The sequence below is a fragment of the Eupeodes corollae genome, chromosome 3 (assembly GCF_945859685.1).
Source record: "Eupeodes corollae chromosome 3, idEupCoro1.1, whole genome shotgun sequence".
In the NCBI taxonomy this organism is placed as follows: Eukaryota; Metazoa; Arthropoda; class Insecta; order Diptera; family Syrphidae; genus Eupeodes; species Eupeodes corollae.
This window is the reverse complement of record NC_079149.1, coordinates 124133697-124160834: the sequence shown is the minus strand read 5'-3', so window position 1 is coordinate 124160834 and position 27138 is coordinate 124133697. Positions and strand designations below refer to the sequence as shown.

The 27138-nt window shown below is 31.8% G+C and overlaps 1 protein-coding gene across 12 annotated transcripts in view; it reads right to left on the bottom strand.

Annotated features, from left to right (window-relative positions):
* Positions 1-470: 470 nt before the first annotated feature.
* The window catches only part of LOC129949694 (uncharacterized), a 48790-nt gene continuing 22122 nt past the window's right edge, over positions 471-27138 (bottom strand). For 2 of the 12 annotated variants that reach the window (XM_056061301.1, XM_056061296.1), the window contains 9 exons: positions 16780-16916; positions 7981-8257; positions 7806-7897; positions 7536-7730; positions 6848-7423; positions 5038-5121; positions 1625-1771; positions 1115-1480; positions 471-966 (listed from right to left, as the gene is read on the bottom strand). In XM_056061301.1, coding sequence (XP_055917276.1) covers positions 833-966; positions 1115-1480; positions 1625-1771; positions 5038-5121; positions 6848-7423; positions 7536-7730; positions 7806-7897; positions 7981-8257; positions 16780-16916 — 2008 coding nt within the window. In that variant the 3' untranslated portion in view covers positions 471-832. Of the gene's footprint in view, positions 967-1114; positions 1481-1624; positions 1772-5037; positions 5122-6847; positions 7424-7535; positions 7731-7805; positions 7898-7980; positions 8258-16779; positions 16917-17333; positions 17358-27138 lie in introns of all 12 variants that reach the window. The other 10 variants (XM_056061302.1, XM_056061297.1, XM_056061303.1 and 7 more) reach the window with 7 other exon arrangements.

The following is a 27138-nucleotide window of genomic DNA, read 5'->3' as shown; positions in this document are numbered from 1 at the left end:
TTTTAACTTTTATTTTGGGTATGTATTTTTTTTTCTAAATCTAATACGTATTTACAATGTAGGAAAGTAGATTTTACTTATTTTTACTTTTTCTTTCTTTCTTTTTTTTTTAATTTACACCTAACAACATTAACAAAACAGAAATATATATATTTAAATATAGACTATAGTTACACTAAGTTGATATACAAAAAAAACCAAAATCATACACAGAAAATTAAATAATAATTTAACTATAAACTATTGTTTGAAACTTTCATATTTTATTTATATTTTTTTAATTTAAATAAATATTTTTCATTTTTTGATTTTGTGACTATTTACATTTAAAAAATAAAAAAAAATATCATTGTGTGAATTTATGGTTAAGAACGAGATAAATTTGTTTAAATATGTACGTTAATTTTTTTTTTTTTTCGTGCATCATTTTTGTATGAAGCAAAGTGTGTGTTTTCTTGTATGTCTGACTGTTTTTTTTTTTTATTTTTTTTATTTTTCCTATAATAACTCGTATACTACAAAATACTGGAGAAAGACGTGTGTGTAATGTGTAAGTACCCTTAGTTCCTAGAATAATATAGATACAACTTATGTCGATAGAGTGGGTTTTTTGGGGCATTAGGGCAGATGTTGCAAGCGTGAAACGATTACATGTTTTGTTTCTGTTTTCTTTTTTATATATATAATATAGAAATCAAGCCAAGCAGCTTTATGTAGGCACCGGGCCGAAGGCCTTTATCGGGGGATTGCACTTGAGATCAATGGTAGCAGATTTTTTTATTTTTAAATAATTCAGTCATCAATGAGACACGACTTGATTTGCCGGACCGGATTAAGTAGCACTACCGAAGAGGACAGAGTTTTTGTAATAGGATTGCTGACGCTCCTGCAGGGGACTCTTAACATCCCGATCGGAGTTTGCAACTCGAGATTTACGCTCCATTTCGATTTCTTGAGCGAGGGTTTCTGTTTTTAAAAACAAGAAGAAAAAAAAAAGAACAAATCCAGAACAATCTCATTATAAAAGTGCAAAAAAATATGAAGAATTGTAGAATCTTTAAGGTTTACATTCACATTAACGAAGCAGGGAAAAGAGACGAGAACAAAAACTCACCAGAATAATTCTGCCAGAAGGCTCCAGTAGCCATCAAGTCAATGCCTGGATAATTCCATGGAGCCTTACCACTAACTGGTGCAATCAATCCACTATCGGCCTGCGATGTTGGTGGCAGTAATGGTGATACATGATTTACTGAACCTTCACGTTCACTGCTGCGATCGTGTTCACGGTCACGTTCGCGTTCACGCTCCCGTTCGCGTTCTCTTTCACGTTCACGTTCTCGTTCGCGATCCAAGCGTTCGGTACTGCTGCGTGTTTCACGTTCAATTGGTTCACGTTTGAATGTAGGACTCTCCGAACGACGATGACGATCGTTGGGTGATGATTTATCAGACTTCTCACTTAATTTACAGTCGATATCTATTTTGGAAAAAAAAACAGAATTTGTTATTTTTCATCACATTTATGTCAAGGGGGCGATTTTAAAGTTTTCGCGCACTTTCGTGCAGTTTCGCGCACTTTTCGCGCAGTTCGAAATTTGTCTAAAACATCATATAAACTTACCTTGACCATTTTTATTCGAATCCAATAGCCCCTTATTAGCCTCTCGATCATCAACATGCACTGATTGTCCTTTTCGTTTACCATCAAGTTGCTGTTGATAGCGTATACGCATTTTTCTTTCACGTCGGTAGCGTTTTTGATACAAAACTGAAAATTAAAAAACACACACACACACACACAAATTATAAAAGGACACATTCTGCCATTAGTTGTGATTTGATATTAACTTAAAGAGAAAAAATTATCTTGTTCGTTATTTTTCGCATTTTTATTTTGTTTGTATTTTCTATTTGAATGAACCAACTTCTGATGTGTAATTTGATATCAACAAGTCAAATCAATTGCTCAATGCGACAACAACGTACACATTGCCTACAGATTTGTAAAAGAAACGAAAGAAAAATAAAAAATAAGGCAACACACATCATAAAAGAAATCATTCAACTGCGAATCCGTTTTGCGGGTGGGCCCACTAATTCAATTATTAATCCTGACTTAAGACCCAATTTAATTTTATATAAATTTATATAGATATTTGTTAGCGTGCGTTTGGCGTCCCTTGGCTTGAATTGTGTGTGTTGGTCTGATTTGATTTCTTTCACTGAATCACAAATCGCTGCTTTTCGGTTCGAATTGAGTTCAGTGAAGTGAATTAGATGCATTGAGTGTTCTTGTTGCTGCTGCTGCCGTTCGTTTCGTTCGTTGGGACTCCTTAAGGACAAGAAGTCAATGAAGAAGACGACGAAGGAGTAAAGGTATCTGATATGTGCAAATGCAAATCGTTTTGAAGATACTCTTTTAGATTATTGTTTTATAATTTTGTATATGCTTCTGCTTTGCATATGACACCTGATATATCAACTTGAGAATAATTTGTGTCTTTCTTATAAGAGTTCTCTGAAAGTTCCAGATAAATTCGATATCTGGATTCTGGAATAAGAGTAAATGCACAGGTATAAGGAATATCTTTATACACCAAGGCACATCAGAGGTTTATAGGAGTATCTTATCTTGGTCTTTTGGCCTGCCTGAAGCTGTTTCGTTTAGGTTGTGGGCAACAGGCTTCAGAATTGATGATTTTTTTTGTTTGATTTTTAGTTCTGATATGCCTAATAAGATTATGTGTGCGGAGACCTGCAAGTCAAGTGAACAAGGTTTTCAAAGAAGACAACAGCAGAAATCAGAGAAGAAGAAAAAACAAGAAAAAGATTTTTATTCTGGATGAATTACTTTTGAGTTTTGACTGCGCTAATTCTTAGGATTTCGGTTTCTTATTTATACTTCTTATATTTCTTTTTGTACATTTATTTAATTTCAAATGTTTTATCCAATTCGTTGACTCAATAACTGCTGATGATGGTTTCGGAGTCATTCTGCAGAAACTGCCAGAAAAATATTTCAGTTGTTTTTCGCGTTTTTATTTAGAATTTAAAAATTGTTATTTTTGTAGAAACACCCTGTGGGCTTCATATTTCTTTAAAACAATCTCAAAGATACACCTGTCTGAATCTATCTAGCCAGCGTACCACCTGCTTTATAGAATTCCCAAGACAGTTAGTGTAAACCTGCACGGTCAGCAAAAAGTGGAAATGAATCCACATGAAAATCACTGCGCTATAAGAAATATCCGAAGAAATCGAAATCAATTTGTCAATTTAAAAGATATAAACGTATAAAACAACTCGAATGGCAATTGAACAGCAAAAAGGTAGGAACATCATCATTTATAGGAAAGCAAATAATAAAAAACCATTACGACCAAGTTTGGAGTACTTCGAGTCGCACGTAGTCCATGTTGGATTTTTCATACCGACGACGACGACGGTGAATAGAGCTGAGCGCCACATCGAAAAGAGGCTTACTATGCCGACAATAAATGATGGTTGACTGAGCCACCGACGCCAAACACGCCATAAGAGACCGGCTTCGACTTTGGCTTCGTCTTCTTCAGCGGCGGCGGCGTAACATTAGGTTCCTTCTTTTGCTATCTCAGATGCTGTTATGGTATTTTGTGGTAGCACTAAATCCATACTGATGGTAGAAGTCGAGAGATGCGCACGGGTGGGTGGACTGACAATGGACATGGATGGTAAAATAAAAGATAGGAAAGAGATTTTGTATATAATGATGAGTATCTATACGATTATTGTTTTGTTTAAATGATTTTCCAAAGGTGTGTCAAAATGAATTAGACATCAGAGTTGCACATGAAAGAAAATAAAACCAGCAGCGACAATGATGGTATCTTTTCTTTTCAAGAAGTAAAAGACCTTTAGAAGGTAAGTGCAGAGCAGAAGACTAAGACTCAACCAGACAGATATTGGAAGATATTGAGAGAAGTCTTGAAAGTTGACTGCCATGCCTTCCGGAGATTGAGAGAACTTGAAAAATGTGTATGAAATATTTTGAAGTTGCTGATGTTCGAACGAGATATGTTCGTTTACATGTTTCTCAAAAGAAACAAAAAGCGAAAAGGGACTGAATAAAAATTTTTCTAACTCGTGATTTGTAGCCCTGGAATTGTTTTTAGAAAAAAGTTCGCATCACAACCTCGATTTCGTTTATATCACTTCAATTTTATTCGAATGCAATGATTTTTTGTAATAAATTTTTATTCTTTTTTTTATTCTTCGATAGTTCCGACGGTAAAAAAACAATACATTTTTCTTAATAAAAAAACATTAAATCAATCAAGAGTATTCTGCATTTCACCCAAAAAACAGATCACTCAGAAGATTTAGTTTACATTTTTCCTTTGTCGTGAGCTTCAACTGATGATTTATTGATTTTTGATTAGATGCGAATTTTAGCTCTGTTCCAGAAGTTGCCCGCAACATCAAATCTAACTCGAATCATAAAGGTTCATTCTTTTAATTTACATTTGACATCTGTCAAGCTTTGCTTTCATTTCAAGTGTCACCAAAAAATATAATTGGGGAAGTGACTGAATAACATAGGGTCATTCATTTCGCTGGCATTTGACACCTGTCAAACTCTGCAGTTAAATGTTTGAAATAATGGAATGCTTTAAATTAATTAAAAGTTACAACAAGGCTGATTCGAACGTAGCCACTTTTTGAGCACTACAAGATGATTATGATCGTTTCTGTTATCGTATCGTAAGGCATCATACAATGTCGTAATCTAAATTTTTGTCGATTTCCCGTGTCTTACACCATTTAAGTTAGTTTTACCTTGCAAACAATACATTTTGAGAAAGATTAATCGTAAGTCCTCATATTCTGAAAGCTTTTGAATTTATGTGGAAAAATAAATCAATATTTTCTTCCGTCAAAATGGTACGTATTTTTTCATAAAAATTGAGTGCCGATTTAACATTAGCTTAACATTTTGAAACTAAATCTTAAAATTAAAAAAAAATATACAAAAGTATATTGAAGTCGAAAACTTACCTCTTAATTTCCGCTCATCGACTAATTGTCTTTCTAAAGAGTCTTTGACTTCTCGTTCGCGCATCACATCCATTTTAAGTTCAGCTGTTTAAAAGAAAATAAGAATGCACACTTCTTTATTATTTTCTGATTAGTTATTGAGCTTAGTCTAAGTCTTAGTCTTAGTCTTAGTCTTAGTCTTAGTCTTAGTCTTAGTCTTAGTCTTAGTCTTAGTCTTAGTCTTAGTCTTAGTCTTAGTCATAGTCTTAGTCTTAGTCTTAGTCTTAGTCTTAGTCTTAGTCTTAGTCTTAGTCTTAGTCTTAGTCTAAGTCTTAGTCTTAGTCTTAGTCTTAGTCTTAGTCTTAGTCTTAGTCTTAGTCTTAGTCTTAGTCTTAGTCTTAGTCTTAGTCTTAGTCTTAGTCTTAGTCTTAGTCTTAGTCTTAGTCTTAGTCTTAGTCTTAGTCTTAGTCTTAGTCTTAGTCTTAGTCTTAGTCTTAGTCTTAGTCTTAGTCTTAGTCTTAGTCTTAGTCTTAGTCTTAGTCTTAGTCTTAGTCTTAGTCTTAGTCTTAGTCTTAGTCTTAGTCTTAGTCTTAGTCTTAGTCTTAGTCTTAGTCTTAGTCTTAGTCTTAGTCTTAGTCTTAGTCTTAGTCTTAGTCTTAGTCTTAGTCTTAGTCTTAGTCTTAGTCTTAGTCTTAGTCTTAGTCTTAGTCTTAGTCTTAGTCTTAGTCTTAGTCTTAGTCTTAGTCTTAGTCTTAGTCTTAGTCTTAGTCTTAGTCTTAGTCTTAGTCTTAGTCTTAGTCTTAGTCTTAGTCTTAGTCTTAGTCTTAGTCTTAGTCTTAGTCTTAGTCTTAGTCTTAGTCTTAGTCTTAGTCTTAGTCTTAGTCTTAGTCTTAGTCTTAGTCTTAGTCTTAGTCTTAGTCTTAGTCTTAGTCTTAGTCTTAGTCTTAGTCTTAGTGTTATTCTTAGTCTAAGTATAATATCAATAAAAGGTTTAATCTGTCGTCCAAAAACTGAAATTCACCATTTTGATGGTTTTAAAGCAGATTAGTCGTGGTCTAAAAACCAGTTCAACCACGGATCGAATATCAAAACACGCATTTAGGAGACTTAATTTAATCTTGCTCTGAACAGATTTGCCCTAAATAAAACAAAATTCGTTCTGTTAAAGTAAATAAACACTAATACCGACCTATGACATTTTAATCTAGGTTAATTAAGCCCCAAATAATCAAAACTTACCTCAATTTAGGTTCATTAAAGTTGAAAGGTAAATAATAAAACTGTCAACGTTAGCTTTAAATGCTTTAAAACACTAAAACTAAATTTTATTACTTAAAAAAGTTCTATTTTTGAGTTGTTGTTTAGGGTTTGGAGTGACTTTTATAGAGAAATAGTGAAATATTTTGTCCCCATCCTAAACCCTCAGCGTCCGCCCGCTTCATTTTAAATGTCAAGCGGGTAATTAGAAAAATATAAACAAACAAGATTCAAAACAAAAGTGAAACTTTGTTTACAAAAAGCACCGCACGACAAAAACAAAAATGCCCTATGGGGAGATTTATTTTTTTAGTCTTGCTCAAACCCTCGTGTCTGAAGTCTATGTCGTAAATTAACAAAAAATTGAAAAAAAGATAAAATAAGCTCTACTCGAACAGGTTTTTCAGACCTAAATTACAGGCTTTTTGCAAAATTATATTTTTCGCCATGTTTTTGTGTTAAATGTCGTTCATGATGGCGCACCATAAAATATCTCAGTCCCAGAGTCCACCCTCGTCTCGTCCGCGTCCGTCCGCTTAATAGTTAGGTAGTAAAAGTTACAAAAAAAACTTACCTTTCTCATAACTGATCTGTCGTTCTTGCTGTCGGGCATTGTCGGCGGCCACCTTCAACAAACTCTGAATATTCCGCAACAGAGTCTCAGTCGAAGATGTCGACTGTTGTTCAAGTCCGGCAAGGGCATCGTTCGATGGCAGTCCATCGTTGATGTGTTGGACGCCACCAACAGGTCCGATTCCGCCAACACCGTTGCCATTATTGCCCATGCTTGTGGTGCTACCAGTCGCACTGCCAGCACCGCTACTAACGCCACCACTGACGACACCTCCACTGCCGACGACGCCACCACCACTGCCAACGACGCCACCAACACCACCGCCACCCGCGACAACTGCAGCGCCACTTGCCGCAACTGCCGCAGCAGCAGCTGTTGCAGCCAGTGTCGAATAATTTAACGCCCGCTGGTGGTGATGATGATGATGCGGTGTTGACGTTTGCTGATGATGTGGCTGGTGATGTGAATGCGACGAATGCGAATGGGAGTGATGCAGATCACGATCGCCGGAATTCGAAGTAACGGATATCGCTTGATGTTGCGCCGAAGAAATGTCACGCTCGCTATCGCTAAGATCTATTATCGAAAAAAAAAACAGTTTTTGTGGGCTTATAGAAAGAGATCTTGGAACAAGCATGATCGCCGACGTGATCATGATCAACGGAAATAAAAAAAAACCTTAGCTTACCTTCTTCCTTAGCTATGTGATCGTCGACCTCCGAGCCATTATCATCACTCAGATTCTCGTCATCGCCTCGTACCGATGGCGGCGGAGAGTGAACTTCATCGCTCCGATCGCTGCGATCATCACAATTGCTACCATGATCGGTGGCGCCTCCAGATTTGGACAAATTCAACACAGGACTCTGTCGACTAGGCGAACCTGCAACCATCAAAAGAAAACACAAAACATAACAAGGTTATATCCCACAGCCCTAAGCTTATGATTCTAGCTTACAATTTCTAGAACTCAAGTCCCGTGGCTTCTGATCGCTGATCTGCTGGCGGTCGTCAGTGCGCTCCTCGCGAAGTCTGAAATTAATTTTGCTTCTTTTAGATTTCAAATGTTTCTCCATCATTTTATAACCAGTTTTTCTACACAAAAAAGTCTCCCCCCAGTTCCCAATGCTTACCTCTCCAAGTGCTTGACAATGTCTTCATACGCAGCCCGACAATTCTCCCAGATACCCGATCGTGCGATCGCATCCATACTTGCCGCCGACATGCCACTCTGTGCTGCCGCCTTCAACATTTGACTGTCGGGTCGGCCATGCAGGCCGTGTGGTGGCATTCCGGGACTCATCAGCGCCGATCCGGGGTGATGGTTCATCTGCATGAATGCCATGTGATTGATTGGTGGTGGATTGTATCCATTTGCCAGGAGTGGTGATTTCTCCAATCTTGAAATGTCTGTAATAATAAAAACAAAACAAAATCAGCAATCAAATGAAATGGAATCCAATTGTGTTTTTGTTTAATGTGTGATTAGTTGGTTTATCCCTCGCAGCAGCGAATCAATTCCGACTGCGAATGCGAATGTAAGCCTGGAATCTGAATTCGAAACGGAATAATTTCATTGCTTTTCCGTGCACGATTCAATCGAAATAATCTACAATTAGGCATTCATATACAGGTACCTGTAGCCTTAACCTGTACTGAGTGTGAGCTTGAGTCTGAGCTTAAGTCTGAGCCTATAAAATGCATCTTTCATCGGAGCAATGGGAATTCTTTGATTTTGATTTTAAATTTGATTTCATTTCGAATGCAAAGGTATAACTTTTTTTTGAATTGATTGAATTGCATTACGTCCGCCACCATTCTCTCCCGCAAAGAGGCGTTTACAACATCTCATCGTTTTTTTTTTTATTGTTGATATTGTGTTTCTTTTGTTATAATTCAATGATGGACTTAAGGAAAGACAATGGAAATGGAAATAAAAGCCGAGGAGGATTGAAAGATTTACCATTGAGGTATTTAAATTGTCGATAGACATGAAATGAAGAACTTTTTGAAGAGGAATTAATTTCGTTTGTTACTTTGTTATTTTCTTCTGACTACACTCAGAGAAATAAATTCTTAAAATTTGTTGAATCTGATGTTAATTAAGATGTTTAGGTGATAACTCACTGTTACTTGTCGTTTATTAATGAAGAATCTTCGTTAAAATTCATAAATTGATAGTTTTTAAGTCCTTTTAATGAAAAGCTGGCTATAAACTTTCCAATAAAACACAAATGAAAGCTTAACTAATTTTGTATTTAAGGGTTCTAAGCGTTCAGTTTTTTTGTAAGTGTAAGAGCGCTTTGGACAAATAGAGTGCACTTTCAGTTGAAGTAAGAACAAGAAGAATTTTGTGAAGACATGAGACGCCCCCAAGCGAAGTCATTGTGACTGTGGATGGATGGCGTCTTAAGAACTTCATGCTGATGTTATTGTTATTGTTGTTTTGTATTGAGTTGTGTTTATCGCTTCATTCAATTAAGTCAGCAAAGAAGGAATTGTTTTTCATGTCCCGCGCAATGGATTTGTAATTCTGAATCTGAATTACACTTTCTTGAGTCTTTTAACCTTTTTGGATGAAGAATTTGTATGGTAATGGATGTATCAGTGGCGATGATAGTGGGTTAGTTGTATATTTTCCAAGGAGAAATTATTTTCAAACATAAATATGGAATTTAATTGGGAAAGAAACATCAATTTAGTGTAAAATTGTATGTTTCTAAATTTTGACAGCTCCTTTAATTATATTTGGCAAGAGCACAACGTTTTAAGCCCAGTTCTGATTTTGAACTTTAGAGACCCTACCAATTTTAGTTGTTCACATGAATCAAAAAATTGCACCAGAAACTCTTCTTCTTTATCCAAACACAAAAATATCAGACCAATATCGAATATTCCAATAAATACGAAAAGAAAACGGATTATCAGCAATATTTTAAAATGGATTTCGTTGGTCGCTAGAAATTTAGTCAGTTTATATTCCTAAGATTTCTAATATTTTTTTAGATTGATTAACAGAACAAGAAGTAGAATATAAGAACAATTCACTCCTCAATCTTGGAAAAAATAAAACAAATTTGGCGGCGCAACAGTCCGTTGAAAACTAGGGCCTAGTGACTTACAACTCTCAACCATTCCAGTTTGCTAGTAACGTTATCAAGGATGGAAGGAACCTACTGTTTTAAGCCAAATCCGAACGGCTTATTTGAGAAAGCACCTATCATGACAAGAAATACGCTTAGAGGATTTATCAATTTCTCGCAAGAGGCAGTACCGGTAAAAAAAAATTTTGGATAGCACACTGATAGAACCCAAGACTTTGGCATGAAAGTCCTTATTCTCACTTAGCAATCAAATTTACATTGAATTTCTTCGTCTTCGTTTTGAATTATGAGAAATTTTCGTGTGACAAATTTAGTTTGTATTTCTGAAAATACGGAAATCTCTGAAATGCAATAAATGAAAACTGACAAAGTTAGTATTTTTTGTAAATAATATGGTGTTTTGACAGAAGTGTCACGCTGGAAAAATTGATAGAATGTCAGTAAAGTTTCAGATGAATACGTTCGAAAATTTGTACAAAAAGTTCGTAAGCTTGGGTTCAAAAACTGGGCTCCGTCACGGTCGTTGTACGGTACGGAAGGAGAAGAATGTGGTTGCGTAAGCCGATTGTGGTAAGCTTATTTCACAAACATCATCAATTTTAACAGCTCAACATTTTTTGTACGAGGATTGTGTAGAAATTTCTCAAGTCAGTCCCTTAGAAGACTTAATTGACTTTTTATCGCTTTGCAGTTTGAGTCTTAGAGCAACCTGAATTGGGCATATTTTGATCGAAAACCCATCTTTTCATAACAGGAGCATTTTTATTTAGGACTACTTTAACAGACAAAATTATTGCACCTAGGTTTCAGAAAACCGTGCAATCGCACCAACTAAGAGCCTAAGAGCCAAAGTTTGGTGTACAGTGTAGTATGATGACCAACGGAGGGAGTGAACTGACTTTTTGAAATAGAAAACAAGGATTGGAGAAACCTCTGATTTATATTATCATTTGTGCACCAAATTTCCAAATCGTGTTATCAATCATTTTGGCGAAATGAATTAGTTGCTTTTAAGAGTCGTTGTTTGACTACTTTGAACTTTGAAAGACCGATGTTATGCTAAAAACCGTTCAGAGTGTCTTGGACAAAAATAATTCTGTTAATTTTTATTGAGTTTTTAGAAATGAGCTTCTATTTCGCCCACCCTTAAGTTGTAGAATTAGAACAGCACTGCTGTCAATCAATTTGTATAATTACTTTAATATGTAATTAAATATAAACATAAATTTAAAAACAATATACCTTTTGGCCATAATTATATCTATCATTGGCCTAATCCAACTATGTACTCCTACATCATAGCGTTACAAAGTAATTCATTTTTATTGTAGGAGATTTTTTCGCTGTTTTCACTATTAAATTATTGTATAGTGACATTTTATACTTTTTATTATGCTAAATAAATTTTCAATAAAACTAATAACAATTTAAATCGATATTCTGTTATATATGACATAGCTAAACTTTATATGAAATAGATACATATAAAGTAAGTGATTTGTAACTTCAACCGGACTCAATCATATTTATATCGAAGTGAATGTAGATAGATACGAGTATGTAGCTATTTCATAATAACTAATAATTTCCCTCGGAAAACGAAGGCTAAAAAATGTAAATTGCTCACACCATGTATTTTAAAGACAGTATTAATATTATGTATATTTTATTCAAAGGCCGATTTGCAGTCAAAACCTTGTTCTATAAAAGCCTAACGCTTTCGGAAATCTTCGTGGAAGGCGAAGAAATTGCACTAAAATCTATTTCTGTTAATTTTTTTGTTTCGAAAATTTAAAGGTAACAACTTCATGATTTTAGTGGAATATTGACGTCTCCAAAATACGTGTTATGATGAGACCAGAAAACTTCTGATCATCAGCAAAACTTACACTTGAAACACTAATATATTCGACGCTTCCTTGCAACATCCGAAACGCTTCCACTCTCTTAAATTTCTTCTCAACTTTAACTAATGATTGCATTGTAGGTCGAATATAAAAACGATAATCATCGAGTTATGCATTTAAAATGGTTGTATTTGAATATTAACGAATTTTAAAGTAAGCTTTTATAATTTTGATATGTCGTTCTAAATGCCATCTTAAACGGAATTATGACATTCTCAATGTTAGCTGAGTTTGATAGATGTCAAATGCCAAAGTTACCAACTTAAAATCACGTAACGAATTACATCACATTTTTTCTTCCGAAATTTTGAAAACTTGAGAAGACAGCAAACTTCCAGAAATTGTGTGAACAAACATTTACTAAAATGTTCTTAGAAATTACTACAATAAATGGAGGTTCTGTTTTAAGAACACAATTAATTTTGTTCTGAGTAAAACTTATGTGTTGTTTTAAGTTTGACAACACCTGTCAAAATCATAAGAAAATGACGGATGCAATGCCATTCTTAATTTTTGACATTTTCAATTGAATTTTTGAACTACTTTACCGACGAAACGACTAAACTACTGATACTCGTTTCAGTTTTTCTAATGCTATCACTTTAAGAGAATTATTGGATAAAGTTTCAATGAGATTTATTGCCTTAAATTTTAAACTGGCACCAACCCTTTTCAAAGAAATTTCACAATTCTTGGCATTTCAATTCTTAGTCGTACTACAAATTCTCCTTTGACTATATTGAAAATACCATAGAACGGCTTATAGCTTCTAACATATGTAAGGTACCTCACTTTGTCTAATATCATTAATTGATAAATTGTCAAATGACCACCCCCTAGGGGAGTCATTTATAGATAGTCATACCATATAGAGAGGTTATCTGTGGTTATAGTTTGATGGCAAAGTGTCGTTTTCTAGAGCAGTCCATATTTAGTATACATTCAGTACATGTATACAATAAATTAGATACGTACCTCGATACATGAAAACAATGATTATAACATGTAAAGCAATTTGTTAAATTACCTTTTTGTTTATTAAAAAAATTAATTTTTAATAAAAATTGAAGAAAAAAAAAATGGTTTTGGAAAATTGTTTTATTTTTTAACTTTTTTAATTTATAATTTTCTACATTTCGTGACGATATTTATTGTGATTTTTTATCGAAATACAAATAATAAGTGCATGCAATATTTATAAATATGGCGTGTTGATGTAAAGTATATTACGAAAACACTTAAGTTCATTGCTTTTGATTTGATTTTATATAAATTAAATGTTATACCTTTCGTAGGTTCGAAGCTCTATGATTTAATCCAATTTCAATTTGATTTAATAGCTAAATAATAATAAATATTTGAAAATTTATATTTTTCTCAAAGGTATAACTTAAGTGTTATTGAATTAGATTTTGGACACTGATTTTGATGGTATATATTTAGAGAGATAAATTATTTTTTCGGCGTCTATAAAATGGTGGAATAGAACTACATTGATGCATTTTTAATACATTCTATATTAATATCAATTACTCTGATAAATTGTTTAATGTTGATTATGACATGAAATTTTGGAATAAAAGCAACTTTGAAAAGTTCTTATGTATATTTCTTACCATAGTACTTTAAAATCTTCAAATTCAGGCCATTTAGTTTCAAAATGGATGTTTACCTTTATTTAATTCAATAGTGTATTTTACGTCCAATACATTTATAAGTTTTGTTTTTTTACTTCTTCGCAGTTGTTGAAGTTGATGCATTTCTCTGAAGCATCTTTCTAACCTTAGTGGCTCAAAATCTTCAAAAATTGTTGTTTAAGTTTGAAAAAAGGATGTTTAACTTTATTTAATGCAATAGTGTATTTTACTTGCGAAGCAACCATAGGTTTAGTGTATTACTTCTTCGAAGGTGTTGACGTCTATACATTTTTCTTAAGTAGATTTCTAACCATATTCTCTTAAAATCTTCAAAACCAGAGTTTTCAGTTTCGATAAGGATGTTTAACTTTATGCAATTCAATAGTGTATTTTACGTCCAATACATTTATAAGTTTTGTTTTTTTACTTTTTCGTAGTTGTTTAAGTTGATGCATTTTTCTTAAGGATCTTTCTAACCTTAGTGGCTCAAAATCTTCAAAAACTGTTGTTTAAGTTTGAAAAAGGATGTTTAACTTTATTTAATGCAATAGTGTATTTTACTTGCGAAGCAACCCTAAGTTTAGTGTATTACTTCTTCGAAGGTGTTGACGTCGATACATTTTTCTTAAGTAGATTTCCAACCATATTCTCTTAAAATCTTCAAAACCAGAGTTTTCAGTTTAACTTTATGCAATTCAATAGTGTATTTTACGTCCAATACATTTATAAGTTTTGTTTTTTTACTTCTTCGTAGTTGTTGAAGTTGATGCATTTTTCTGGAGCATCTTTCTAACCTTAGTGGCTCGAAATCTTCAAAAACTGTTGTTTAAGTTTGAAAAAGGATGTTTAACTTTATTTAATGCAATAGTGTATTTTACTTGCGAAGCAACCATAAGTTTAGTATATTACTTCTTCGAAGGTGTTGACGTCGATACATTTTTCTTAAGTAGATTTCTAAACATATTCTCTTAAAATCTTCAAAACCAGAGTTTTCAGTTTCGATAAGGATGTTTAACTTTATGCAATTCAATAGTGTATTTTACGTCCAATACATTTATAAGTTTTGTTTTTTTACTTCTTCGTAGTTGTTGAAGTTGATGCATTTTTCTTAAGCATCTTTCTAACCTTAGTGGCTCAAAATCTTCAAAAATTGTTGTTTAAGTTGGAAAAAGGATGTTTAACTTTATTTAATGCAATAGTATATTTTACTTGCGAAGCAACCATAAGTTTAGTGTATTACTTCTTCGAAGGTGTTGACGTCGATATATTTTTCTTAAGTAGATTTCTAACCATATTCTCTTAAAATCTTCAAAACCAGAGTTTTAAATTTCGATAAGGATGTTTAACTTTATGCAATTCAATAGTGTATTTTACGTCCAATACATTTATAAGTTTTGTTTTTTTACTTTTTCGTAGTTGTTTAAGTTGATGCATTTTTCTTAAGGATCTTTCTAACCTTAGTGGCTCAAAATCTTCAAAAACTGTTGTTTAAGTTTGAAAAAGGATGTTTAACTTTATTTAATGCAATAGTGTATTTTACTTGCGAAGCAACCCTAAGTTTAGTGTATTACTTCTTCGAAGGTGTTGACGTCGATACATTTTTCTTAAGTAGATTTCCAACCATATTCTCTTAAAATCTTCAAAACCAGAGTTTTCAGTTTCGATAAGGATGTTTAACTTTATGCAATTCAATAGTGTATTTTACGTCCAATACATTTATAAGTTTTGTTTTTTTACTTCTTCGTAGTTGTTGAAGTTGATGCATTTTTCTGGAGCATCTTTCTAACCTTAGTGGCTCGAAATCTTCAAAAACTGTTGTTTAAGTTTGAAAAAGGATGTTTAACTTTATTTAATGCAATAGTGTATTTTACTTGCGAAGCAACCATAAGTTTAGTATATTACTTCTTCGAAGGTGTTGACGTCGATACATTTTTCTTAAGTAGATTTCTAAACATATTCTCTTAAAATCTTCAAAACCAGAGTTTTCAGTTTCGATAAGGATGTTTAACTTTATGCAATTCAATAGTGTATTTTACGTCCAATACATTTATAAGTTTTGTTTTTTTACTTCTTCGTAGTTGTTGAAGTTGATGCATTTTTCTTAAGCATCTTTCTAACCTTAGTGGCTCAAAATCTTCAAAAATTGTTGTTTAAGTTGGAAAAAGGATGTTTAACTTTATTTAATGCAATAGTATATTTTACTTGCGAAGCAACCATAAGTTTAGTGTATTACTTCTTCGAAGGTGTTGACGTCGATATATTTTTCTTAAGTAGATTTCTAACCATATTCTCTTAAAATCTTCAAAACCAGAGTTTTCAGTTTCGATAAGGATGTTTAACTTTATGCAATTCAATAGTGTATTCTACTAATGAACAAACCATTAGTTTAATTTGTTTACTTTTTCGAAGTTGTTGAACTATTAAAAGTGGATTTTCAGACTTAATCGAATCAAAACCATGAAAAAAGGCAACGTATATTTTTTGCTTAAAATGCCATATCAGAAGTGAGTAGGTAATATATTTTATTTTATAAACCAACCTAAAAACGCACTTGAAACACAAATTATACTGAGTTCCATGCATTTCGGAGAGATAAATCAGTTTTTAATGATAACTCATAAACTAAATTTAATTTCAAAAAACAACAATTGAGACATTTTGTGTTAAATCAAATCTTGTATCAGAACAATGATGCAGTTAAAAAATTATACAAAATTTCAACCTAATGCTTTTTACAACACCAAACAACTTGGTAGAAGATATAGGATCTTCCAAAAAGAAGTTTCATTATGATAGTTAAATAACGAGTATTTGTATCACCTAAATCTCCGCAACGATTAGGGTAAACGCGATTTTAACTGGCTAAATTCGTGGATAAATTTTGTATGATCATATTTTTAACTTTTAAGTATCTTGTAAGCCTCTTCTTCAATATTTCGGTAAATGTTATAATAAATTCTTCACTCATTTTAATATTTTGGGTTTCCAAATAATCCAAAGTCTTAAGAAATATCGTACATTCAAAACAAAGAATTGTCTCTTCTTAATTTTCTTTTTTGTAAAAAGTTATTAATCAGTGTCAAAAGTTCACAAGATTTTAGTTTTGCGTTCGAATGAAAGACGTAAAGCTTCAATTTCATAAGGTTTTAAGCTGCAAAATATTTCTAAGAATTCGCTTAACACTCCCAAAAATTGATAAATCGGCGTTCATTAGAAATATCAGAATCAATCAGTATTGGAAATAACTGCTATTACGTTTTTTGAGAAAATATAAAATAACTTACCATTAATATGTCCATTTTCATAAGCATAGTCTCCATTATCCAAACGATGTTTCTTCAATTGCGGATGTTGTGATAGATGTGTTGGCGGCAAAGACAATCCAACTGGTCCCCTTTTCGGCGGTCTACCCGGCCTAGAGCTGCGGAATGGCAGAGAGTTACTGTCGTACAAAACAAGACAAGCTAATACCGTCCAAAAGGGGTTCAAACTTTATCAATTGCATTTCTGCAAAGTGCACCCCTTTTTTCTAGCATTGCATGTTTTTAAAAATATATATTCTTAGCATAGGAGCATAAATCTAAGATAGGAATCTATGGTAGCAGACACACAGGCCATATAAACAACAACAATGAAGTTGTTGAAGTCGTTGGAGTTTTCTACCTTTTTTTATTAAACCAAAAGGGTTGTGAATCAAGTATTCAAAAAAAGAAAAGAAAAAAACTCCAACTTTCCACCATGAAAAATTAAATAAGTTGCGATTAACAAAAATGAAGGAACCAAAAACTTTAGAAACATATAACAATTTTTGTTTATAGTCAAATATTTAAATGGCTACCGTTTGTGGTTATCATCCCAGGGTCTAGATTGTGGTTTTATAAGTTGATAATTTGAGTATTACACATACACAATTAGTGGTAGTAGTAGAAGTAGTAGTACATAGTGGTGGTGGTATTGGTGATGGTATGCAGAGAATGAGAAGAAACAAATTTATTTTTTCATTATTTACTAATTTTTGTTTTTATTTTTTATTTTATCATCATTGAACAACAACAGTGGCAACACTTTTTGTGTGCATTTAATAAATATTTAATCAATTTAACAAATAATAAATATTTATTTGTTAGAGTAGATACATTTTTTTATCAGATTGTAAATTTAAATACAAAAAATAATATCAACAAAGAATAAAAAGAATGAAGAAACGGAAAAGGTAGTAACAATGATGATGAAAGTGGATGAAGGTACTTTTTTTATGAAGACGACGGCTATGATAAGAAGTTAATCTGAGTAAATAAAAACACAAAAGATAAAAATAGTTGTTTTTTTGTAGGTTTTAAGATGAAGCTATGTTTTTGAATTGATAATGGAAAGCCTACGCACTACAAATAAATTTTCATAAAAACCGTGTATTTGACAAAGCTAATTATTTTCTTAGAGCAAACAATTTACGGCAGCCAAAGGTATGTATAGACTTAGGAATAAAAGAATCTAACCGATGTTACAACATTTGTTTTGCGTTACTGGCGCCTCTTTTAGACCTCTTTTTTTTCGAAGCCCCAGCCGGATGTACATTTACTCGTGCTGTTTCAACGTTTTTTAAGAAGGTACTTTAACTACTGGTTTTTGTGTTTGAATTTATGTTTTAAATTGAACAAATAGATAAAATTTTTCATGATTTATTATTTTTTTTTTCGGTAATATTTTTTGTTTATTTTTCTTTAAAAATCTAGATACTTTACATTGTTTTTAAATAGTTAATCCTAACCTTACAAGGAATTGTTTATATTTTTTGCAATAATTGAAATTAATTTTAGCAAACGAGAAAAATATGTCTGCTAAGAGATAATTAGGTGACAGAAATATCTATCACGTGAATTATTTTTACCCAGGGTAATGAACTTAAGGCTTATTGTCTTTTTAATTTAAGATCGTACACTATGTCAACACCTACACCGTAAAAAAAAAGGTATACAAGTTTTTAAATCAAACGTTTTCAAAGCTATAAATCTGTGCTCAAAAGACAGAATATCTTAATTTTATTTCAAAGTTTTTCAGAAAGTCAAGGTTTGAGTTATTAATATTGAGAAAGAAACAAAAAATAGAAGAAGGATATACATTTCTAGATTTTAAGTATTGGGTAAGAAGGCTTAAAGAGACAGAGAATATAAGAAAGTGTATAAAGCTAAAAATTCGGCTTGGGATTTTTTGCCTTTTGATCACTTGGTCTAAAAATAAAAAAGTATTACATTTTTTTTTAAATCCAGGAAAAAAGGTTTTGGCATTGAATAAACGAAAATTTGTAACCAAATTATGAAAGTCTAATGACTTACGAGTAAAATAACAACTGTATTAGTATTACTTTTAAGTATAAGGCTTCAACTTTTTTAAACTTTAATACAAGTTAAAGTTGTATCATTTCCTAAAAAATATTCTAGGACAATTTAGTGGAGTTAAATTGCTTTGCTTTCTGTATATTTAAAGATTATGTTTTGTAAATTTTGTTTCTGTCAAATTAAAATTTTGTCCAACTCATTCGCTTTGATGGAAAATGTAACTTGCCTTAAGCATATAAATCACTTGTCCCAATACATTGAAAAAAATTAAGTTTGTAGTACGAGGAGGTATTTAAAATTGTAAGCATGCTGGAAAATACTATGAAAACCAAACGTATTAAATATTTAAAACACGTTTCGGCAGATTTGTTTTATTTTATGTTTTGGTATATTCTTATTCTTAAAACTACTCATTGATTAGTTAATTGTTTGTCGTTACTTTTTTGTTTCGCGTCGATCAATATTTTGTATATTTTTGTTGTTTTGGTCAAATTAAATGATCAAATCAAACAAATTTTTCGAAGTTGGAAATTAATAAAAATCTAAGTGAAAAACTGTCGCCCCAAATTTAAAAACAAGCTTTTTTTCATAAGTCCTAAGATTCTTGTTTTCAGATCTACGAAAAAGAAAATCAAAACGTTTTTCTCTAATTGATTTTAAGAAGTTCCTAGTGTGAGAAACAAATTTGCACTTTTGTTTAATCCTTGAACTTAATATTGACAGTGAAGTTATAATTAGTTTTTGTATGAATTATAATTGCTCTTAAGATCAAAAATGGTCTTTGGGCCGTTGATTTAAGATATTTTAGCAATAAAAAGCCGACTTAAAAATCCAAGGACAGTTCTAAAAACTTGAAAAATCTAGCTTCAAAAATCCGCTCAAAACAAGAAGACGAAAACTTTTTTTCTGTGTTTTTTATAAATTCGATTCAAACAGGAAAATATGTTTCCTTCTGCTTTTTCTGGAAATTAAAGGTTAAATTTAAAATTTTCATAAAATGATAATTGTTCAAAAAGCATTTGAAATTACTCAATTTGAATAGCAAATCATTTTTTGTTTTAAATGATATTTTTTTAAGTTTCTTTTAATTTCATGAAATTTCTTCGATACGTAATTTTTTGTACTGATATTCAACAAAATTTGTGTGATATTTTAATATTTTCCACTAGTAAACACATCACACAATATTTTTTTTCGAATAGTGGCCATACTTTACTTTAATGTTTGTTTATACATATTTTAATATTCCAATGTCTTTTTTGGCCGGTTAAATAAGGCGAAACAAGGGTTCAAACTGAGAATGATAAATACTAAGCTTGAAATGTGTGTATATCTTGCTTTTGTGTTTAACATTGCTTTAAAAAAACGAACCAAAAGTAGTGAAAACCTCTTTTTGGGATTATCTCCTATTTATAGGTTCAATAGTCTTTACATCTTTTCTAAAATAGTCAAGCATACAATTTACCACAATTAGCCTTATCATGAATTCCATCGTAATCGGAAATTTTTAATAATCCCGAAAAACTGTATCATGAAATCCGTTCGTAATGCAAAATTGTATGAGATTTTTCACTACGAACGGATTTCATGATACCGTTTTCCGGATTCTTAAAAATTTCCGATTACGATGAAATTCGTGATAGGGCTGGATATTTGTTATAATCATTTTTTTACACGCTCAACAGTTTCAGGCATAGAGACCAAAAAGAGTACAACACTCAGAGTACTTTTTGTAAATTAAAGTGTTGGTAAAAAACTTACTATCTCTTATTCCAATACTTTATTCAGTGTTTTAAATTAAAAACAAATGTTTTTATTTAAGTGTCGTTCAATTAAAAAAATTAAATTATGAAAGAAATTTTAATTTAACTTAAAACTAAGGTAAATTTAGTCCTTGAAAACAGAACTTGTGTATTCCTTATTTGATATTTGATATTTGTAATGAAAGATTTAAAAAATAACTTCTAGCGATAAAATATCATTTGTTTTTCATTAAACCTAAAGTTGACAAATCGAGGGTAACATTACTTCTGCTCTGAAGGCCCTACACCAAGATATACTCAATTGATAAAAAAAAACATTTTAATAACTTAAAATAAAAAACGAAGAAAATACAAATTTTATTCCAATAAGCATAGCTAAAATTGAAAAACATAGAAAACATCGCACGTAGAAGTTGTCATTATTGATAAACTATTGACAAATGCTTCAAATTGATATTCATGTCGAACTTTAAGCTCATTTTTGGATATCGTTAAGTATAGACATCATGAATAAGTTCTCATTTCAAATAAACAAAACAGATCCATCATTAATTATAGTCTCAGTTTTATTTCAATTCAATACGTTTCTGACATCAAAAAATTACATCACAATTAGATTTTCATCAAAGTTTACATCATTTAAAGTTAATCCACAATCATTTCAATTTAAAAAAAAAAACACATCTAAAACTCAAGGTATCATTTCTCATTGTATATGTACCTTTTATTGCAATGTGCTACTTAGGAATCATTTGCATGTTTAACGAATTATTGCTTTCTTCTTTACCTACCTACCTACATACATAAAAATAGTAATCCAAAGAGCCTATAATTATCCCACTTATGGTCATACTCATAGCAACAACAACAAAACAAAAAACAGCAATAACTACAACACCTTGATTTGCTTAATAATAATAAATTAATTAGGTAGGTAGATTTGTACTTTTTTTTTGTTTTGGGTTTTGAGCTGTTTTGCATTTCCTTGTTGTTGTTGTAATTACGAGTACCTACATTATTCTTATGTTTTTTTTTGTGAGTTTTTTTTTTCTGACGAACGAACACAAATTAACTTCAATAATTTCAATTGAATGCGCAGCATTTTTTCTCGTTTTTCCATCATATCATATCATGTTTTTGCAGAGAAATAGAGAGAACTATTTATTTCAGCAAACTGTTAAGCAAATTGTTAAAGGGTGTTTCTTTGTGTAGGAAGAAAAAACATGAATTGAAGATTTTATTGAAATAAGTTTTACAACAAAAATTTCCAAGATCAAATGATTACTGTAAGAAAATCGATAAAAGAACTATGCTGATAGTATATGTAGTTTTATTTGAAGGTTTTCTACACTTGAACTTTACGGAATTTGAAGTATATTGTTTTTTTTTTTATTTGGACTGAACAATTGTATAAGACAATCGTAGATGTAAAATTGACACTTTGGTGACTCTTACTACTATACCTATGCAGAAAACAAGAATCCTCTAAGTTATTTTACCCGCTTTTACCCTATCGTGGATTTATAAAACATATGCTTCCTCAGATTTAAGTTTCCATTTTTCTTACAATAAACTAAGTTTTCATTTAAGGAGTTTCGGAAAAAGGCAATCAGCTGTTTTTGGCAAGATATTCGGGACATTTAACCACAGATTTTTGTTTTATTTTTCTTTAGAAAGCTGACAATTTTTCTTGAAAAATAAACTGACGCCAATTACTTTTTCAAGATATTTGTGTCGAAAAACATTTCCTGCGAATTTCTGGTTTTACGTTTTGAAGCTTTTTCTTAGAAGAAAACTGTGGATAATAATAATCTTTTAATATTTATCAAATGTGTTCAATAATATTTTGGTTTAGATACAAAAAAAGTTATAGGTCGATGTCTTTTTTCGTCCTCAAGATATTTTTTCAAATACTGTCACTTACATTTTTCTAAAATGTACGTAGAAAACGTTATTTTTTGTAGAAAGTTTATATCATTTTTAGTTTGTAAATTTTGTGACGCAAAATATTGTTTGAATTTAAAAAAAATGTCTCTTGATTTCATGTATGTCAATAACAATTTGGTATAACGTCACAATGACCTTGATCAGCTAAAATTTCAAATTTGACAAATTGGAAAAATTACAATTGGATTGTTTTTTTTTTTTTAGAAAACCGATCCATTGTAAGTTCGAAATTTATGTAAATATCAAATAAAACATCCGCAATAGAATCACTACAGATAAAAGATAAATGTATATCCTGTTGCGGATAGATATTTTAGTGTTTTCGAGAATCCAAATAAATGTTTAAGTTTGTCATCTTTAAACGTCGCACGTTGGTACGTTTGATGACTCTATGAGGCCAAATGGATATGTTCGTAGAGTACCTAATGTTCATCTCACAAAACACTATCAAGTCATTTTAAAACTCGGAGATGAACTCCGATATTTTGACATTTATTTTAACTAATATTTGCTAATTTAGTTTTTAGTGTGTTTTTGTCAATGATCTTAAGATTTAACTTTTATTAAATCTTTTCTGTTAATGCAGGTTTTAAATGTTTGTATTGTCCGATCCTGTATCAAGTGTAGTACGACTACCTTAAAACCTAAAAGAAAATTGCCAAGTCTTCAAAAAAAGATATCGATAAGAAAATTCAAATCATATTCTGGTTTTCAACGTTACTTGGCATAAAATCGATCTTTGAGTTCTCTGCGCGTCGTTGTATAATCTTTTTTATACTTATTTTTAACACTTAATCAAAATATAAAATTAAATAATTTTAGCAATTTAGTTGTTTCATTTATACACAAATATTTTTTTTGCTATTTTGCAGAAAGTTAAGGTCAATAAATAAAGCGCCATCTATATGGTGAAACTATAATCTACGAACGTATTATTTCAACTAACTTAAATTTGTGAAATGGAAAACATGAAAACAAATTTAATTATATTATTCTTGATATTTTTTCTAACGTACAATCTTTAAAGTTATCCATTTTATTAAGTTCAGATCAGTTCGGGTTTGAATTCTGCAATTTCTCTAACGATGTTTTTGTAAATTATTGTGCGAATCGTTACCCGTGTTTTTTTGGAAAATCTATCAACAGTATAGTATGCTTTTACACGAATAACAAAATATATAAATATTCGCTGTATGGATACTACCAATGAAAGTTAAAGTTGAATCTTACTACGGATGGGTTTTTGACATTTATACGAGTCTCGAATGGATCGTATGTGATTTCGTTCTCAAATGTTGGTACGAATGATATAGCATTTGTATCTCGATGGCTGTGTTCGTTGAGTAGTTGTGCATTTGGAATCATGTGTTTTCCATTGGGGAAAAATATGTTACTGTTAATATTACTTAGTTTTGTTAATGAAAATGAACTAACTTAGTTTATTTTGCAAGAGAAAAAAATAGAAAAGATAATTAAGAACTCTAAAATCGACTATCACCTTACACAGACGTATTTTCTTGATTGTGATAGTCAACTATTAAAAATCAGCTAACCCGATTTCACCCCTCGTCTGAATTTCGCTATTTTTTTTTTTTTGACTTATTTGATAAATTATTCTGGCAAATATTCAATAGCTACTGCCGATCGTTCTTTTGGCAATTTCTCACTGTACTATATATAAAATACCAAAAAACACGACTGTTTTCTTTGAAACTTCACACTGTACTATATACGGAATCTAAAAACAAAAAAACACGGCTAACATCCTCTGCTAAGTTAAAAACAATCCTGGGGTTAACATTTCTAGAAACTAATTTAAACTTGACTGTTTTTGTCTACTTTTAAAAATTGTATTTAAATATTTAACAGAAAGAAAACACCTAAGTTGCTTAATGTTTTTTCAATGCGTTATTAGGCTGAAGATTTTTGAAGAAACGCTTACTCTAAAAACTAGCTAAAGGCATCGTAATAGATGTTTGCTTAGTGCATGCATAATTTTTTCATTTACAAAAAGACACCCTTTAAACTTAAAGAAAAAACCTATATACACACATCACACGAGTACATTCTTGAATTCCAACTTCAAACAAAGTGTTGAGTTCTCAATTAAAAATGTTTGCAAAAATGTTTAATAGTTTGGCGTGATAAGCGCCCATCATCCATCCACAAGCCACCCAACAAGCACATACCGACATATGATGCACATCACATCTGCAATGGGAATCGCTATTATTAAAATTATACAAGACATCAACATCAAGACCAAAATGAAAAAAAAAAAACTATAAGTAGCTTTATAGCCTCTTTCCGTCAGCCATTGCTCCCCTTTGTATATAGATATAAATTTACCTGCATATAAACGTATATATCTGGTTTCTACTGTACGTATAGTATAATATAAAGTGAGTGAAATGGCTCAATGAATAATTACAGAAACAAATAGCAAGACAACAAAAATAATAATCAATTATTTATACTACACACATACATACATATATGTATATATTATTGCATGGCGAGATGAGCGCAGATGTTTATACACCACAAGTATATTTAAAGTTGTTAGGTAGAGTAAGGCTTGAAACTTATAAGAAGAAAAAAAATTGACATGCAAATATTAAACAGAGTGTAAATCAGATAAAAATTATTTTAAAACAATAATCCGACACTTTGCGTATCTAAATCCAAAAATCTCTCTTTATATGCACAGCATACAGTGCACATAAGTATATTGGCTCAAGCTCATATATAATTAGATATATTAAGGTACCGACATAGATAAATACATATGTGCTTGGGCGGTCATGTTGTTGTTTCAAATGAGGTGGAGCGACGCCACCGCCGCTGGTTGTGCCGCACAGCGAAAAAAGCGTTACAAATCGCTATTAACTGCTTAGATGCACAGCGCATGCATTTCTGCAAATAAGATAATATCCAACAGATACCACCGATGGCGATTGAAATTTTTAGCTTTGGGTGCTTCTTCACTCAACAACAACAAAAAGATACAAAATCTTATATAAACATAAATCTACCTTCTTAATTATAGAATAAAATTATAAACCTCTACATACTGTTTTGTTGGTTAAAAAAATACAAGTGCCTACATATCTATAAGATTTATTAGGTTATGCGTAGGACATTTATTAGCACCAAGACACTATGGCGAATTAAAGTCCATATACAAACTGCATGCAACGTTGACCGTCTCGCTTAGTTGTGCATCGGTCGCACTGACATTTTACAATTTGATAACGACAGGCCCGGAATTACTTACAAAACAAAAAAAGAACAACCATGTGAACCAACATTTAAGCTTGCTAATTATTGAAATACCAAATATGTATTTTTTAAGTGAGATTTGGAAAATTTCAACAAAATTTTGTCAGCTTAAAAAATATTGTTAAAGAATTCAAATTCTATTCTATTTTCAGACCTTTTGAGAAGCTAAAGTCTTTTTCACGGGTACTCCAAGAGTAATTCTTGTCATGAAAAAGTGCTTTCTCAAATTTGCCGTTCGGCTTCAAGAAATGTAGGTCCCGTCCATTCCTAATAACAATAGGAATGGTTGAGAGTTGTAAGCACTAGGCCCTAATTCTCAACGGACTGTTGCGCCATCCAATTTATTTATTTATTTCAAAAAAGGTCGATAAAATAGTAATTAATGAAACAGCAATTCCTTCAAACTTGACCCCAGTGAGGTTTCAGTTTGGAAAATTTTCCGTCATGTGATTCGAAAGATTATTGCTTAGAAGTATTTTCCGGCAATTTTTCTTTGAAAATGTTTAACGCCTTCTGGAGAATTGTGTTGATCAAGAGCATTTTGTTTGGATCTAACACCGACACGAATTTTTCGCGGAAAAACTAACACTTTTAAATTAAGTATTGGAAAATGTAAACAAAAAGTTTGAGTTTTTTGGTGAAATCGCAAACGATTCCGAGTAGATGGAAAACAGAATTTGTTTTGATCATACTCAAATAGTCCGAATCCTTCTTCCCCCACCCCCACCTTGAATTACGTCTCTTCTTTTTAATGCCATGAAAATGCTTACTAATTAGTAGCTCAAGAAATATCTCGAAGATCGAAAACTTCTATATGACCAGCAGTACAATTTTCGTAGCAATAGGTCCACTGCTGATCATATGTGGTTCATCCACCGAAAAGTGGAACACATTTTTACATCGTTTTATAGAAAGTATAGTATTGCACTACGAAGGACTATCATGCCATAGGCCTTGGGTTTGATCTCTGATGTGCCATCTAAATTTCTTCCACGGGTACAGACTCTTGCGAGGAATTGACAAAGTAATAGCAATTATTGTTATCATGAAAAGTGCTTTCACAAATTAGCCGTTCGGATTCAGCTTAAAACTGTAGGCCCTCTTCATCCCTAAAAACCGTACTCACACACAGAAATGGTTGAGAGTTGTAAGCCACTAAGCTAGTTATCAACAGACTGTTGCGGCACCCAATTTATTTTTAGGTTATTGCACTTAATGTTTCAAAAGCATTTTAAAGGGTTTGGCATTATATCCCTTTATCGGAAATGTATGCCTTCGGTTTAAATGAAACTCCCATTGGTTGGATCATAAATTC